The 19,074-nt window shown below is 36.2% G+C and overlaps 1 protein-coding gene across 3 annotated transcripts in view; it reads right to left on the bottom strand.

Annotated features, from left to right (window-relative positions):
* Positions 1–19,074, bottom strand: part of FSTL5 (follistatin like 5) — an 882,948-nt gene that overhangs the window by 446,959 nt on the left and 416,915 nt on the right. For all 3 annotated transcript variants that reach the window (XM_055405237.2, XM_088827832.1, XM_088827833.1), the window contains exons 4-5: positions 17,927–18,123; positions 237–357 (exon numbers count right to left, since the gene is read on the bottom strand). In XM_055405237.2, the coding sequence (XP_055261212.1) occupies positions 237–357; positions 17,927–18,123 (318 nt within the window). The remainder of the gene's footprint in view (positions 1–236; positions 358–17,926; positions 18,124–19,074) is intronic.

Genomic DNA, 19,074 nt, shown 5'->3' with positions numbered 1-19,074 from the left:
TAGAATCAACAAGAACTGATAGCAAGGGCTACTGAATATTTTTAGCTCTTTATTTTAGAATACTAAATCCCTTACCTCTTACATTCTTTTCAATAGAGCCAAACCCTTAAATTTTCTCAGTTGTATCACTTCTCTTAAGTAGCAACTTGTACTTTGAGATCAAGCAAACACATCATATTGGGTAATGAAACAGGAAAAAGAACAAAGAGGAATTAGAGAACGAATCTTATACTCACGGAATGTTCTATAAAATTCTTCAAGAGCCAGGTGCTTGTCTGAGTTAAAATCATCATATTTCAGTAGATCATACAAAGTACAATCAGAAAGGTCCTTGTCAAGTTCTTCCTGTTTTATCACCTGAAAAGAAAATTAAAATCATGCAGTTATATCAATGTCTTAACAATTCTATAGGCAATTTAAGTCTACACTCGAGCGAAGAACTGAACTCAGAAGAAACCTGGGTTTTCAGTTACTGGACATTTATTTTCAAGTGTTTCAATGACATAAAATTATAAATTTGACTTAGTTTATTTTGACACTCAGATAGATACTTAGAATTTAGCCTGAAAGTTCTAATACAAAAACTCCCAGTAGAACCCAAAAAACTTGAACATTAAAGGGGCATTTTTGTATTTTACTCATTTCCTTTTCTCCACTTACATTGACTCAAGGAAATACTTTACTTCTACATGAAAATTGCCTCCTAAGTCTCAGTGACCCATGTCAAAATGGAACAGCTCTTTCCCAACAAAAATAGTCAATAGCTTGTTCCAACTTTCATCTTCCTATTATTTGTGAAAAATGAAGTTAGATTTTTTTTCCTCTTTTGTCTAACATCCTCCCCAGCTGGAAGTGAAGCCATTTGGGATTCTGAATTAACTCCCTCGATCACAAAGGAGCTATTAAGCAAATTACTGTTTCCAGGAGCCAGTTAGAATTAATGCACCAACTGATGATGGAAATCTACCCAAGCATGGGTGAGAAAAATTGCCAAACTGCTTTTCTGCTCTGTGCTCTGTTCCATGGACTGTGGCAGTAGCTCTTTTAAGACTCTACTGATTTTGACTATAGCTTGCCTGGTAAAAGGGCTCCCCAAGATTTTTCAAACATTCTTTTCCCCCGGGTAGCTGCATGGCTCTGTCCAAAAGTCTTTCACATTTGTCCACAGAAGGAGTGGTTCATATTGCTTGGAGGTTTGCTTCACAGTGTATGTTTGGTTAAAGTTGGTGCAATAAGGAAACACAAGCTCTGAAAGTCAGCCAGCTTTGGGTTTAGTCCATGCCAAGGCCACTTAATACCTCTATAATTTCTGGCAAGTCACTCAGCCTTTTCTCAGTAAGAAATTAATGATAGCAACCTCTACATCTCCTGGTTGGTATGCAGATTATAAATACAAACATACAAATATATACACAGTTTTAGTCAAGTGCAAGACATATAGTATGCACTCAGACATAATCATTTAATGTTAAAAATCATGACTTATATATACAAATGTGCTTCTCATTATAAAAATTCATTGGAGTTTTCCACACCAGATTGTGTATGTTATGATTATGTATAGTTTGAAAGATTGAGACTTTGTCATAGCAATGGAAAATTGGTGATAATAATATCTCAGAACTATTTTTAACTCTTTATGGAACACCCCTGTGTTGAAAGATGTCCTGCCTGAGTGAGGATGAGCTGCAGAGACAGGTCTGAGGACGGGGCTTAACCTATGCGTCACTAGAAGCTCCTGCCCCTGTCACCTGAGTGGTGACATACAATGACAGTGTTTGCACTGGTAAATATAGCTTTCACAACATCATGTGCTCTCTATTCTTATTTACTGTATTCAAATTTCATTGGCTAAGCTGGCATTTGCTGCCTTAGAAGAGGAAAAATGTGAGTGGTTTATCTGCTTTCCATATAAATAGATACGGTTGATAGTGAGTGGTAAAGCCCTTGGCTTTAGCATAGTCCAGCTGGAGGGATTAGCAAAACTACTTAATGGCTGGAGCTATCTCTCCTATAAGCCTAACGGGAAAACAAATACTGCTTTCCTGTTTAGAAAGCAACCAAGCTCTCAGCCACTCTCCATCTGCTGTTTGTTAGATGATGAGAAAAGGCTTTTCCCAGGTGGCAGAGGGGCAGTGTTTTTGATCTTACCTCACTATGCTCTTTCTAAAGACCTGTGGGGCCAGCACCACAGTAATTTTTAGGATGCAGTGACAATAGAATCTGGTCAGATACTTTAACACTATTTTTGCTAGCTTTAATTCACATACTTCTTTGTGAAATGATGGAACAGAAAGTTAGGAGAAAAGCTTTCATCATCTCATATTAATTTCTGTTCTAATATTTTATTCAAGGTAAATTGTTTATAAACCAAGAGAACAGATGTCTATCTTTTTCCTTAATACTGACTTTGGCATAAGCCTAGTTTGCTTTTGATTTGATCTTGATTCGATCATGATGATACAACTCAAGCTGGATATGTTGTTTTAAGGAATGTGCTTTAGAAAAAAGTACATGGTCCTGGCTAGTGAGATATATATATATATATATATTTATACTTTTGTTCAATGATATTTGGCCATGCTATGATAGAGGGGTTAAGTGATTCATCCCCTCATTCATCCATTGTTTAATATACATTTTTCTCATTTATTCCATTTCTGTTCAACGAAATAGCCTACTTAAGATATGCTTCCTGGTAAGCATGTTTCTCCTTTGTTTCATGATGGGAGTTTTGTCATGGTCTGAGGTGTTTCAATGTAGGAGTTATTATCTTGTGACCTTTTAACCATCATGGGAAAATTGCTTTAGATATTCTGGGTTCTGATAGCCTTAAAGAGCTGTGTGTTTGACTGTTGAGAAGAAAATATAAGACAAGATAGAAGCAGTAATACATTAAGCACTCTGGCACTGGGAATTCAAACTTGTAGGACATTTATTTCATTTATTGTCTGGTTCTGGTTCTGGTTCTAAAACCTTCCCAGTCTAACCTCTTCAAAATGCATGTGTTACATCTGACATAGAGACTACTGGCAAAGCCAGATTCACTGAACTTACTGTCATTTAAAAATATATTTTAATTAGGATAAGTACATTATTTCTTTATATGTAATGAAGTGAAGTGAAGTGAAAGTCACTCAGTCATGTCCTAATCTTTGTGACCCCATGGAGTGTAGCACACCATGCTCCTCTGTCCATGGAATTCTACAGGCAAGAACACTGGAGTGGGTAGCTGACCCTTCTCCAGAGGATCTTCCCACCCAGGGATTGAACCCAGGTCTCCTGCATTACAGGAGAATTCTTTACCATCTGAGTCACCAGGGAAGCCCTTATATATAATGTTATTGCACAATTAGTAGAATATTGTGTAGTGTAAATGTAACTTTTATACTCACTGAAAGTTAAAGTCGCTCAGTCGTGTCTGACTCTTTGCGACCCCATGGACTGTATAGTCCATGGAATTCTCTAGGCCAGAATACTGGAGTGGGTAGCCTTTCCCTTCTCCAGGGGATCTTCCCAACCCAGGGATCAAACCCAGGTCTTCTGCATTGCAGGTGGATTCTTTACCAGCTGAGCCCAAGAATACTGGAGTGGGTAGCCTATCCCTTCTCCAGGGGATCTTCCTGACCCCGGAATTGAACCAGGGTCTCCTGCATTGCAAGTAAATTTTTATCAACAGAGTTATATACTTACTAGGAAATAAAAATTAATGTAACTTGCATTATTATAATATTTACTTGATTGTAGTGGTCTGGAAATGAAAGTCGCTCAGTTGTGTCCAACTCTTTGAGATCCTATGGACTATAGAGTCCTTGGAATTCTCCAGGCCAGAATACTGGAGTGGGAAGCCTCTCCCTTCGCTAGGGGATCTTCCCAACCCAGGGATGAAACCCAGGTCTCCCTCATTGCAGGCGGATTCTTTAATAGCTGAGCCATAAGGGAAGCCCACAGGGGTCTGGAACAAAACCACAATAACTCTGAGAAATGCTTATAAAACGTACAGTATCTCAGATGATCAACAAGAACTGCAAAGAGAAATAGAAAATGCCAGAGGCAGATGTAGAGGGTTGTCTCCTGCTGTGAGATATATGGGTATTAGATTTCTGGGGATAAGGCATGACTTGGAAATCCAAAGTTATTATATTAACTTTCATTCAAGAGATACAGTGCATGTGATTTTGATGGTCTCGAGTCATGCTGATGAGACTATTTGTGTAGGAGGTCAGAAGACAGCGGAGTGAAATCTTCCATTTTTGTTTCTTTTTTTTACTCTCCTTAGTGGAGTAGGAGTAAAGAAAACAGAAGAAGTGAAGGAAACAGAACAGGCTCTATCTTGAAAACAGGACTCCATCTTGGGCCGGACTGTGGACTTTGAGCTATATGCCCAGTATCTATGGAAACGACATACCAACTGGGAAACCAGGCTCCCGGAAGGAAGAGTCCCAGGACCCTCCATCACCTAAAAGAATACCCTAATTATCTGTGTAACCAAATAGAATCATACATTCTATTACGCTTATTGGAGAATGACCACAGGCCTATTGATAATTGTCCACTGTTAACTACCTAGGTTTAAGGCATATAAATCAAGGGTTAACTTTGATTGTGTCTTTCTTTTTCCTTTGTTCAGACTAGTTTCAGGGAATTTGGGGTGTGGGTTTGGGCAAGTATGCTTAGGGTATATAAGGTTTTCACAAAAACTGGTCGGGGTCCTTGGCTAAGAGGAGACTCTGCCTTGGGCCCACTGGTGTAATAAACTGCTCTCCATTATCTGCATTGTCCTTCTGAGTGAGTTTGATTCCCGGAACGCATGGCTACAACAGGAGAAATGATGGACTTAAGAGAAATATACTATTCCCATTGCCAACTACAAATTGGCAATTGCCATCTGCCTCTACAAGGATTAAAACTTGAGCCTCTGCAGCTGCTGCTGACCTTTGCTGCTAAGTCGCTTCAGTCGTGTCCGACTCTGTGCGACCCCATAGATGGCAGCCTACCAGGTTCCCCCGTCCCTGGGATTCTCCAGGCAAGAACACTGGAGTGGGTTGCCATTTCCTTCTCCAGCTGCTGACATTTAACACCCCCTTAAAGGAATCCAGGGCGGAGATCAGGCATGAGGCACTCTGTGCTCTGGGCAAAACTGGCAGAATAGGTATTCAGTTAGAAATTATTCAGGAGAAGATTTTATTAGCCCAATTCTTGAATCTCCTCCTATCTAGAAAAACACTAAAATCCTTCACGGTGATATCCCCACTTCATGACTAGCAGTAATCTTTATGAGACTAGTAGAAACCTTCTGAAAAACAACATGTGCTTGGTTGCATGTATTCCACCTTCACCAAAATCACATGTACTGTCCCTCCCCCTATTTTTTTGGACCAGTTTCTGAGAGCTATCTGAAATACCGTCTCCCAGTCTATAGTCTTCATTTTGCCCTAAATAAAACTTAGCTAACAACTCGTATTTTGCATATTTTTTTCCACTTGATAATACGTTCAAGTAACATGAGCATCCTTTGCAAACTATTTTTCTCAAACTAATCATGAACGTGTCAGAATCACAAGGTCTTAGTACTGACTTAGAGCTCAGTGATCTTCTATTTTAAAGAAAACCCATCACATTTATGAAGTTGAGGAGAGGCAGATATATTCACTCCTTTACTTGACAAATATGTAAATTACATCAAAGCCCGAGGCTCAGAAAATAAATATACTCCTGTGGTAACAACACATATCTCCATGCATTGCCTTTAAGTTTCTCCCACAATAATATATAGGTTGGATCTTTTATTACTTAGCTCTCCAGACAGCTTCTTGTACACTTTCTTTCCTTCTCCCTCTCCCCCTTCCTTCATTCCTATTTCTTTCCTTTCTTTGCAACCACCAAATGCCAAAAATAGAGCTAGGGACTGCAGATTAACTAGTAAGGAAGAAAAACACACTCTGCCCTTATGGAGTTAATATTCTAGAAAGGATGAGTGAGGGAAAGTTATTAGGAAATTTTGGAAAAAAGATAACTATAGATTGCCAATCATGTTTAAAAAAATAGCATAAAAGGACAGAGGATAAATAATTAACATTATACATTATAGTTACTTAATCATATATAACTATGCTACCCTGTGATAAGTGTATATAAAGAAAAGAATCGCATGGATATAATCATATCTTCTAAGTTATCTTTTAGGTTTTATAACATGTCTAGCTAGTTAAAAGACATTTAAAAATCATTAGGGTCAATATTAATTTTAAAAGGCTAGTTGAAATGCAACAATATTAAATAATTGGTGGAATGAAAACTATTTTATTTTCAAGGCATTCTTTATGGTTCACTGGGATTCTCTGAAGTTGTACCAACATTTTTAATGTACCTTGTCATTCTAAAGGAAAGATGCTATGAATAATATGTATGGTACATAAATATGATGGAATATTACTCAGTTGTAAATAAAAGCAAATAATAGCACTTGCAGCAACATGGATATAGAGATTTCCATACTGAGAGAAGTAAGTCAGACAAAGAAAGGCAAATGTTATATGATATCACTTATATGTAAAATCTTAAAAAAAAAAAGGTACAAACAAATTTATCTATAAAACAGAAATAGAGTTACAGATGTAGAAAACAAACTTATGGCTTTACCGAGGGTAAGGGGGGAAAAGAGGGATACACTGGAAGATTTAGTTTAACATATATTCATTACTTTGCCAACAAAGATCCGTCTAGTCAAGGCTATGGTTTTTCCCATGGTCATGTATGGATGTGAGAGTTGGACTGTTAAGAAAGCTGATCAAGGAAGAATTGATGCTTTTGAACTGTGATGTTGGAGAAGACTCTTGAGAGTCCCTTGGACTGCAAGGAGATCCAACCAGTCCATTCTAAAGGAGATCAATCCTGGGTGTTCATTAGAAGGACTGATGCTAAAGCTGAAACTGCAATACTTTGGCCACCTCATGCGACGAGTTGACTCACTGGAAAAGAGTCTGATGCTGGGAAAGGTTGGGGGCAGGAGGAGAAGGGGACGACTGAGAATGAGATGGCTGGATGGCATCACCAACTCTGTGGACATGAGTTTGAGTGAACTCCGGGAGTTGGTGATGGACGGGGAGGCATGGCGTGCTGTGATTCATAGGGTCGCGGAGAGTCGAACACGACTGAGCGACTGAACTGAACTGATACTCATTACTAGAGCTTCCCTGCTAGCTCAGTCAGTAATGAAATTGCCTGCAATGCAAGAGACCTGGGTTCAATCCCCAGCTCAGGAAGATCCCTGGAAAAAGAAATGAGAATCCACTCCAGTATTCTTGCCTGGAAATTCCCAAGGACAGAAGAACCTGGAGGGCTGCAGTCCATGGGGTCACAAGAGTCAGACATAACTTAGCGACTAAACTACCACCACCACCATACACATTACTAGGGCATCCTGGGTGGCACTAGTGGTAAAGAACCTACCTGGCTGATGAGAAAGACATGGTTTGATCCCTGGGTTGGGAAGATCCCCTAGAAGAGGGCATGGCAACCCACTCCAATATTCAAACTTGGAGTACCCCATGGAGAGAGGAGCCTGGCAGGCTGCAGTCCGTGGGGTTGCACAGAGTTGGACATGACTGAAATGGACTTAGCACGTATGCATACACATTACTATATATAAAATAGATAACTAATAAGGACCTACTGTGTAGCACAGGGAACTCTACTCAGTGCTCCATAAAAACCTAAATGGAGAAAAGTTACTTTTATATATACATATATAACTGAATCATTTTGCTTTATGGCAGGAACTAACACAGCATTGGGTGACTCAGATGGTAAAGCATGTGCCTACAATGAGGGAGACCCGGGTTCAATCTCTGGGTCGGGAAGATCTCCTGGAGAAGGAAATGGCAACCCACTCCAGTATTCTTGCCTGGAAAATCCCATGGATGGAAGAGCCTGGTAGGCTACAGTCCATGGGGTCGCAAAGAGTTGGACACGACTGAGCAACTTTCTTTCTTTTCTTTTTTTATATACCAATAAAAATTCAAGCAAACAAGTAAAATAACAGTTTTTAAATTACTAATAATTCTCATTGTGGGTGAGGACATATTGCTATGGACAGTCATAAAGGTCAAGACATGCTATGATAAAAATTAAACATGGTGTTAAGTTTTTTAAAAAGCAGTACATTTTAGCTTTCAAGTTATTATAGGAACAGCCTTAAAGAAAAACAAAATAGTATTTGAAACTAGTTACTATGGTTTCCAGATACAGTTGGAAGTATTGCTTTTTTAATTGTAGCAGTGAGCTGCACCTAAACCAAAAATTACAGGCCTTACCTTTCTCTGTTAAATGCTAACCATTGTTGTTATCACTGTTACAAAATCTTTAGCTCTTGAAAGGTAATTCCCAGTTCTACTAGGATCTACCTACTGGCATTGCCAATGCTGTTCTGACTCCTGGTTTCTGCTGTCTTATTTTGTATACCTGACAGGTTTATGGGATTTTTAAATGTTGAATAGGATTAATTACCATGGCATTCCCAGAGAGTCCCCACTTATCCCCTTCTCTATCCACACAAGTGCTTATTTGTTTGCAAATAAAAAGTGTTTATTTGTTTGTTTAGTTTGTTCCCACTAAAATAGCATTTTATCTATGAGGCAAAACAATTCCTACCAATCTCATTGTAAATAAATATGTTGACTAGCCACCAGAACCTTTTTAAAAATCTTTAAATTTGTAATAGGCTTAACAACTCTCAAAATAAAGATTAACTACCCATTCCCTATGTAACAGTTCTAATAAGTTTTAAAGAAAATGAATATGTACAAAGTCTAAAGACATCAGCAACATGCCCATCCTGTTAGCTAAAAATATCTAGTGTTATTTATTCCTTTTTTATTTAATTTTGTAAATGTATTCACACATGGTAGTCATTGAGCAAATGACTTTTAAATCAAATATATATATATATGATATAATAATCTAAATCCTGAGAACAAGTAGTTCTTATTATTTTAATAAATAGTTGGCATGTGTGCATATTAGGGAAATATTTCATTCTAATAGGTATTCCTAATGTGAATCAGCTTATTAAGATGACAGAATCTAAATGAAGAAAAAAGCTAAATCAATATACTCAATACAGCTGCTTATTTAAACTCAGAATAACAAGTGAATTTGGCTTACTTAAATTTCATGGGTGGTTATTTTATGAAATGGGTAGAAGGCTGAGGGACATATTTTCCAAGCTTTTAGCACCATTTGCCTTTAAGAGCACTATGTTGGCTGTTCTTAAATTAAACCAGGAGAATTTTAGGCTGAGGAGGCTCTAATGCCTTGGTGCAAAGGTAATCCAGACAACACCTAAGCCTGTAAATGCCTCAAGGTTATGAAATCAAAACCTATCACAAACCAATCAAAAGCACTGACTATGATTTAATATGTAGCCAGTCAGGACCTTCCTTGTTTCCATCTTCTCTTTGTAAAAGCTTTCCTAGCTCCCCTCCACAGAGGGCTTCTAACTACTTCTGGTTTGGCACTGCCAGAGTTGAGTGGTTTTTGCTCAAACAAGCTCCTAACATTTTAATGTTAAGTATTAATAATTAAGCTTCAGTTTCTCTTTTAACATTGCTAACAAATTCAAGGGTGCCATTCTATTGAGTGAAGTCTGCCTATGTATCTTCTCATCTTATCCTGTAGAGCAAATAGTTGGGACCATGATGCAAGAAGTTGCTCTTTCTCTAAGGGACATTTTATTCACCCTGTTTACCTCTGTGATCCTGTGAAATCCATCTTCTCATATTGCTCGTCTCCCAATCTGCAGCAATCTCCTTTCCTTTCCAACTCAAACGCATTATAGTGCCCTCTGGAAATCCTGTTCTGATCAGAAAATTTTCTTTGCCTTATGTTTCTTACGAAAACATGTTCTTCACCACATTGACTTTAAGAAAATCTGACTACTCCTTAATAAAACTATTTGTCCAATATATATAACAATTGAAAGTTAATTTTTCTCTCAAATCTATTCTACCTCAATGGAAGGCAGATAGTCAATAGCTAAATGGTTCTCTATTGGCACATCTGGATTATTTCTTTTTCCCAAATGAGTTTTCTTTCATTAAACAGAGAATATAGATAGGTAGGTAGATAGATAGATAGAAGATGAACAGGTGGATGGACGGATGATGGAAACTATCCTTTCGAATATCAGGTCATTCAGCTAGGTAATTCTTCCTACTCTGTCCCCATTTTTCACCAATGTATTTACCTCTTCATTCACAATGTTTCTGTCTACCTAAACTCTTTATCAATGTCCCTAGCAACTTAAAAAGGCATATGAATAAACCACCAGGAAGATTTCTGTGATTCATTTCATAACTGATGATTATTAATCTGTCTTCTGAAGACCTTTTCTTACATGTCAGCATTCCAAGAGGAATGTGATCATATCATAGGTTATTCATTCTGAAATCTTTAATTCAAGTGTTACAGGTCTGTTTTAGGAATAACAAACATCTTTAAAGCCATAAATGCGTTACTATGTTGCCAAGTGCCTGATCACACTTGTCACATACACAATACCAAGGGAAAACCCCTCTTTGTGTTTCAAATAAAGATACTTTATATTTGTTAAAGCTTTTGCAATGAGTTATTATCTTATGACACATGCAAATTTAGAGCATATTGCTACAAGGACAAATTTTACTGAAGCAAACATTAATAAACATCAGATTTCAGAGAGCACTGAATTCTTATTGTTGGAGAAGACAATTTAAGAGAAGGAAGAGATACAAATGATAGAGATGAACCTCAGACACTTGTTTAGATTTACACAGTGGAACCGAGAACAACAAAGTGAGGTTTCACACCTCATCAGCCTGATCTTCGGGAAGAGCCAGAACATTTGATTTTGCTTTAGTACACAGAACTAAAATGAAAGAGGAGAGTGAAGAAGTTGGCTTAAAACTCAATATTCAGAAAATTAAGATCATGGCATCTGGTTCCATCACTTCATGGCAAATAAATGGGGAAACAATGGAAACAGTGACAGACTTTTTTTTTTTTTGGGGGGGGGGCGCTCCAAAATCACTGTAGATGGTGACGGCAGCCATGAAATTAAAAGATGCTTCCTCCTTGGAAGAAAAGTTATGACCAACCTAGACAGCATATTAAAAAGCAGAGCCGTTACTTTGCCAACAAAGGTCCATCTAGTCAAAGCTATGGTTTTTCCAGTGGTCATGTATGAATGTGAGAGTTGGAATATAAAGAAAGCTGAGCACTGAAGAATTGATGCTTTTGAACTGTGGTGTTGGAGAAGACTCTTGAGAGTCCTTTGGTCTGTAAGGATATCCAACCAGTCCATCCTAAAGGAAGTCAGTCCTGAATATTCATTGGAAGGACTGGTGCTGAAGGTGAAATTCCAATACTTTGGCTACCTGATGCAAAGAACTGACTCATTGGAAAAAACCCTGATTCTGGGAATGATTCAAGGTGGGAGGAGAAGGGGATGACAGAGGATGAGATGGTTGGATGGCATCATGGACTGAACAGACATGAGTTTGAGTAAGCTCCAGGAGTTGGTGATGGAAAGGGAAGCCTGGCATGGGGTCGCAAAGAGTTGAACATGACTGAGTGACTGAACTGAACTAAACATAAAACTGGCTACTGGTCAAAACCATTCAGTTCTACAACCTCATTCTGAATAGGATCCAGGCAATTTAGCACAGATTCAAGAAAGGTATTAGGGCTGCTCAGAACAAAATACACTAAAAGTGCCCATTGTTTTTAGTCACTAAATCACGTCCAGCTCTTTTGTGACCTCAAGGATTATGGCCCACCAGATTCCTCTGTCCATGAAATTTCCCAGGCAAGAATACTGGAGTGAGTTGCCATTACATTCTCCAAGGGATCTTCCCAACCCCAGAATCGAACCCATGTCCCCTCCATTGGCAGGCAGATACTTTACCACTGAGCCACTAGAGAATCCCCAAATGTCCATATACCTGTTGTTAATAAAGGGAGGCGATACATATTAAAACAAAAGTTCTCAAAAAAACACTTCAAATGTGATTGAAATATTACCGTTGTCATACAGTAATTAAGACACATATATGGGAGAGAAGACAGTGATACTCTGTTCTATTTCTCTAAAAAAGAAAATTTGATCAAAACCCCAATCTCCCTTATCATCCAACCCCACATACTTTGGGGAGACAAAAGTCCTCGTCATGTGGTGTAAATAGATCTGATACACACTTGAGGAAAGAGATATGAGATTTCACATCTCTCTGAGGGGTATAAAAAATCAAGGCAGAAGACAGCAAAGGAATTTCACGTAGCTAGGCTCAGGGGCTGAAATTTATTTCCCCAGAGGAAAGAATGTGCTAGATATTGGTTTTTGATGTTGACATTGTCATATTCTATAATTTGCCATTAGTTTTTTTTTTTTTTTTCCCTTAAAGAGGCAGATAGATGTTGGCACCTACTGATTGTCATGTCTTTGGTTATACACATTTAGGGGGAGAATCTAAATAAAACAGACCATATTGTTTGAAATGATAAGAAATTTGAAGCCCCAGGGAAAGTTAAATAATTGAAACTGAGGAACAGACTTGGGTCCTGCATCTGCGGTGTAGGGAATGCAAGGCATGCTCTGGACAGAGCACAGGAAAGGAAAAGTGTACAAAGTGCTTCTTCTAAACTGGATTTCAATTTGCGATTTTTGTAATATGTGGTGTAATCTCATCTTCTACCACCCTTACACATCTTCAATCATTCAACCAACACACGTTGCTTTTTGCAAATGGATTGTGTGTGTGTGTGTGTGTTTAGCTCAAAGAGAAGTGCAAAGGAGCTGACAGACATCTGGATTGTAGTGATGTAATATTATTAATAGTAATATTACAATTGCTACTACTATTATCATTAGTTACTATACTAACTGAGGATCTACATATTTTAAAAATCTTTAAATTGCACAATATAGTCAAGTAAACATATTATTTATTTAATAACATATCTATGGGTGCCTTACTGAAAATGTTTTTGTCAATTATTTCTTATAACTTGCTATTATGGGCAAGAAAAAATTGAACAAAAATAGATATTTTGTAGCTTGACAAGTAGAGATATTTTGCTGTAACATCTACCAGCATCTTGAAATATATATTCGATATTTATTTTAAGTTTAGCTCAATTTAACTTTATATCTGTAAAGATGGGACACTATATACTCTGGGGAAAATGCTCAATATCACAGTGTTTGCAGGATGAGGACATGTACTTGTCTTTAGGCTAGCACACAGGATTTAACAACATTCATGCTAGCTACATTAGATAAGTATGTGAGTACCTCAAATGAGATGAACAGAATAAAATATATAAAATAAGATAAAATAAATTATGAGATAAAATGAATTTCTTTAAAAAATACTGCAATTCATTTTTTCCTAATTTCTTGGAATAACCAAATTATTTTCATTCCCTTTCAAGAAACATTGTTCATTGTAAAAGTTGGCATTAAAATGTTTGTATAATTAATAATGTGAATATAGATTTCTGGGTTATGATGGCTGATTTGTTCTCACTTATCAAGCAATTGTAAACATTAAAAATGCACAGGATGACCTGGATGGAAATATTGATCAGTTGTTCATCCACTAACTCAATCATGTGTGCCCTCTTTATTTCCATTATCATCTACCTTATCCACAGGAAAGTTGGATTTGAAATATAATTATAACTAATAATTTCATCATGTTGTTTCTATTGTGTGAGTTATGTTTCTTAGAAGGCTACATTTTCAAAATAATATTAATATCACATCCAATTTACATATTGTGTATTGTTATCTTTCTCAATATGTAGACAAGGTAATTGGGACACAGAGAGCTTGAGTCACTTGCCAAAAATTGCATGGTGTCAAGTAGAGAGATTAATTTGATCCCAAATTCTATAATTAAAGTTCTTAATCACTACACTATGATCATAAAAATAATAATTTTTAAAAGAAATCCTAGGACTTCATCAGTACAGTACAGGCCATGCACTCCTTTAAAATATCCTCCTATGATCTTTATGGAATTTAGAAAGATGCAAATGATAACCCTGTATATGAGACAGCAAAAGAGACACAGATGTATAGAACAGTCTTTGGGACTCTATGGGAGAGGGTGAGGGTGGGATGATTTGGGAGAATGGCATTGAAACATATATGTTGTCATATGTGAAACGAATCACTAGTTCAGGGTCAATGCATGTTATAGGATGCTTGGGGCTGGCATGCGGGGATGACCCAGAGGGAGGATAAAGGGAGGAGGGAGGTGGGAGGGGGGTTCAGGAGGGGGAACTTATGTAAACCCGGGGCGAATTCATGTCAATGTATGGCAAAACCAACCAATATAATATTGTAAAATAATTTGCCTCCAATAAAAAATAAATTAATTACCAAAATAAAATAAAATAAAATATCCTCCTATGATCTTTTAAATGCCTATCCCATCATAACACATACTGACTTCTGTTATTACCTGTTTTAACTCTTCCAGACCTTCAATTGTTAAGGACAAATCTATCCATGTTCTCACATCAATTTTTATCACCGTCATAAAACATGATTCTTTTGAAAGTATAAAGTTTCAATTTTGATAAATATGAATTTATAGTTGGATATTTCAATATACAAAAACCAGTCTCAGATACTAAGTACGTGGTAACAGGTATTCATGTCAAGCTAGAGTGGGGAAGAGTTGGAGCAAATGAGATCTAGGTCTACACCTTGTCATCTGACACTAGCAAGTACTTTCTTATTATTACAAGTTGCTGTGATTTTATGGGCCTTACCCTCTTCAGCTATTTTTTATTATCTTCTCTCAAATGGAAAGAACTTTAGTTTCTAATTTCCTGAAAAAGCAGCTTTGTGGTGGTGGAAGTCACTCAGTCATGTCTGACTCTTTGAGACCCCATGGGACAGTAGCCTGCCAGGTGCCTCTGTCCATGGGATTTCCCAGTCAACAATACTGGAATGGGTTGCCATTTTCTCCTCCAGGGGATCTTCCCAACCCAGGGTTTTAACCTGGGCCTCCTGCATTGTAGGCAGATTCTTTACCATCTGAACCACCAGGGAAACCGAAGAGAAGCTTTAGAATATATATATATATATATATATATTCATTATTTGGAGTAAGAACAGAACATGTGCAGCAAGCATTAATGCTGCATTTATAAAACCTCAAAGTCAAATCATGTTCTTTAGTTTTTACTTGTCGTGTCTTAGAGTTGTATAACACATTTCTATTAAACATAGCTTGTAACTTATTAACAGAACCATTAAGATCCTTTCCCTTTTTACTCCTTTAATTTAAATCTTTTTGAAACTTGATATTAAATGATGATGTTACATGTTTTCAAGTTAATTTTAAAAATCATATATATCATTGACTTTCATATTATAATACTTGGAATACAAGTTCTTCTAAAGCACCTGTAACCTAAAGAGACAAGTCAAAAACAGTATTTGTGCTATAGCTAGCTGGAAATGTGGTATATCCTTTCCACAGTGGCTGTTAGTTGATTGCTGATGGATGAGAGGATACCATTTCCACTCTATAAAGCTGAAGGAAGGACTGATTTATATGGGAAGTATGCAGAAGAGTCAGTAAATATTACCTTCCCAGATCCTTCTTTGCATGTACCTCATGTTTGACCAATGTATAAGTGGCATTCTAACGATCATTTCTGCATGATAACTGTCAGATGAATTGGGAGGGCACGTTTCAGATGTAAATGAAGTCTGAATCAAAATAATAATAATAATAACAAAAAAACTAAACTCTGCACCAGATGACTTTATTATGGATTGATATGTGCGCTCCCCAGAGATATGTTAAAACCTTAATCTGAGGACATCAGAATGTAAACTTTTCTTGGTAATAGAGTAATTTCAATGCAATTAGATGATGTTAGATGAAGTCCTGCTGGTACAGGGAGGACCCTTAATCCAATATGATTGGTATCCTTTGAAGAAGAGACAAGATGCTGTGAAGACAATACACAGAGAGTAGCTATGTGACTCTAGAGGCAGAGACTTGCGTGATGCACTACAAGCCAAGGAGTACCTGGTGCTACCTGAAGCCGAAGAAGGGAAGTAAAGACCCCTCCAAGAAGCTTCTCTTCTAAGGGAGCATGGCCTTGCCAACACCTCAGTTTCAGATACTGAGCCTCCAGAACTGAGAGAGAGGTTGTCTGAGTCACAAAGTTTGCTGAGCTTTGTTACTGCTAGTCTAGGAAATTAATATAAACTTGGATGCAGTAGAAACTTAAAGCAACTACAAGTGAATGCTTTCAATACCATTTTCCAGTGATGATCAGTTTTTCCATTTTCGGATGTAGATCTTATAATAGTTAGATTTGGCAAATTATGTGTCATATCCAACCATGGTTACAGTAATGCATACATGTTAATAGAGAGTAAAAATATTATAAAATAAAAAAGTAAGACTCAAAACCAAAAACACTATATTTGAATATGTCAGGCACACAAAGATCAAGGTGACATGCTTTAGGTATAATACATTTAATTGAATTGCCTAGTCATCTCTGATAATTACCAGAGATTTAAAATTCTAAAGAATTTCATTTGTGAAAAATAAATTATGAGTTGTATACCAACATAGATATCTGAATTAAAAGTTTACTAACTTTACCCTAAAATTTCAGTTTCATTCCTTGAATTCCAGTGCCTAGGACTTATAAACTGTTCTATAAATATAAGCTGGATTAAAGAAGATAATGAAAATGATATATATTTTAATTAACTGAAATAGACAAGTCAATTGGCTCAGAAGGACACTTTGATAATGACGCCACTAAGTTACACTATCCCAAAGCTTGAATGTTTGTAAAGTAAAACTGATATTTCACATTGTTGATTTTTTTAAATAAGCCATTAAATTAACTATGAAATATGAATGGCATGATGTTGTGGAAATAGACAATTGAAGTTTTAAAAATTATTTTCACTGTTAAGCACAGAAACAAAATCTACCATAGGAAGATCCACCATAGGAATTATCAAGCAGTCAGCAGCATTCCTCAGAGCTAGTACCAATTTCCTAGTTATCCTGGATTGGCTTCTCTCCCCTTCTCCCTAAAAACCTATATGCATATTTACAGCAAAATCTTATGTTCCTTATGTTACGTTTCCACCATTATCAACAACTAGTTTAGGTTCTTAAATGTGGGTATTTCACTTTCTTTCAGAGTAGTTTATCAGTCTCAGTAACACACAGATAAAACTATTTCCATTTTTTCACACATATAATTGCTCACATAAAAAAATTTTGTGTATTAAAATATTCACGTAACAAATTTTATCATTTTGGTGACAATTTTCAAAGACATGAAGTTTAATAATACAGACATAATGTTAAAACTAAATTTAATATAGTTGATCTTTGATTATTGAAAAAGTACTAAATAGATCAATAATTTAGTACTTTCTTAAATCACTTATTTACATTATATTATAGATGTATTCAGTTGATTTTCAATAATGTCCTTAGATAAGTAAGCTTCCATAAGAAAATTAAGAAAATTACAAAAGCTACAGAACATGTCTGGTGATATTTTATAAATTCCATAAGATAGAGAACTGGCAATTCCTTTTGGCATTTAAGGTATAGAAACCTGTCAAAAGTAGATGCCTCTTTTAAATTGTGTAACATCATATAAGGATCTTGTATGATGTTACTTGAAATTAACAAATTACATTTGTTACTTGAACTTCATACTGCTGATAAAGTAGTCAAATATTTCTCTTAAAATATTTTATGCCTACAGTCAAACAATATGAATTAAATATATTGTTATCAATATAGTTAAAACTCACACAAATGTAAATATATTGAATATATTATACTTAAATAAGCTTGTTAATCATTAATCATACCTGAGTTAGTTCATTAATATCTACAAGTCCATTACTGTCGGCATCAAAATATTTAAACATTTGATCCACCAGCAACTTCTTCCGAAATACGTCATCACCATTAGGGTTTTCATTGTCTTGTGTAATGTATTTTTGATTTTGTAAATCTAAAAGCATACTTTTCATCTTGCTGTATTCAGTGGCCTTGCAGTTATCTCCTGTAACAAAAGAACTAAGTTATTTTCAAAGCAATATTATTAAAAGGGAGTCATTTATTTTATTAATGTTCAAAGTTGATGCCTAGCAGATAACATATTTTGTATACAATATTTATGCTTCTACTTTGCATACTACACAAGAAGAAAAAAATGGACCATTAACAAGAGAGGATAAAAATTTTAATTGTTATCAAATCTAAAAACACAATATGTACTATGTGTTTTCTCAGTGCCAAAATAATCGGTTCTATAATGGACACAGAAAAAAAGATAACTTCAATTGGCTCCAAGGCTTAAATACATCATCTTAGTTTAACTTCTCATTATACATGATTATAGTGATAATTGAACATGAAGTTTAGGGAGAGGAAATGATTTACCCAAGCGTAAGCTTAGATTGTGTTGAGTTTTGAACTTAAACTCATGTATGTCTAGTTCCAAACTAGTATAGCAAGTTTCTAATTGGAAGTGCATCTTTTTTTACATTTAGATTTACTTTGAAGAATTTTGTGTTATGTATTTGCAATTTTTTAAAAATTTTTAATCATGCTAAACTCATATTTGCTTTCTTCTGAAAGTCTATTTTTCTGATATTTATCTCTCTCTCTTTTAAGAGCACTTAGTGAATAATATGATCTATGTTTTCATTTTGTATCTTGAAGTTTTAACCTTGCAAATATCATTTCTACAACTAAAGTATGAGCTTATTGAAGTAGTAATGCATTACAGAATTCAGTGTCTTCCATAAAATAGCCCTAATACTGGGGACTTCACATTCAATGAAAGTAGCTGTTGGCTTCTATCTTCAAAAATAACTGCAATTACTCTTTCTTGGGCTTCCCAGGTGATGTTAGTGTTAAAGAACCTGCCTACCAATGCTGGAGACATAAGAGACACAGGTTTGATCCTTTCGTTGGGCAGATCCCATGGTCAGAAGAGCCTGGCAGGCCA

The sequence above is a fragment of the Moschus berezovskii genome, chromosome 19 (assembly GCF_049115385.1).
Source record: "Moschus berezovskii isolate FMDL1 chromosome 19, NW_MosBer_1.0, whole genome shotgun sequence".
Classification (NCBI taxonomy): Eukaryota; Metazoa; Chordata; class Mammalia; order Artiodactyla; family Moschidae; genus Moschus; species Moschus berezovskii.
This window is presented reverse-complemented; position numbering and strand designations above follow the sequence as displayed.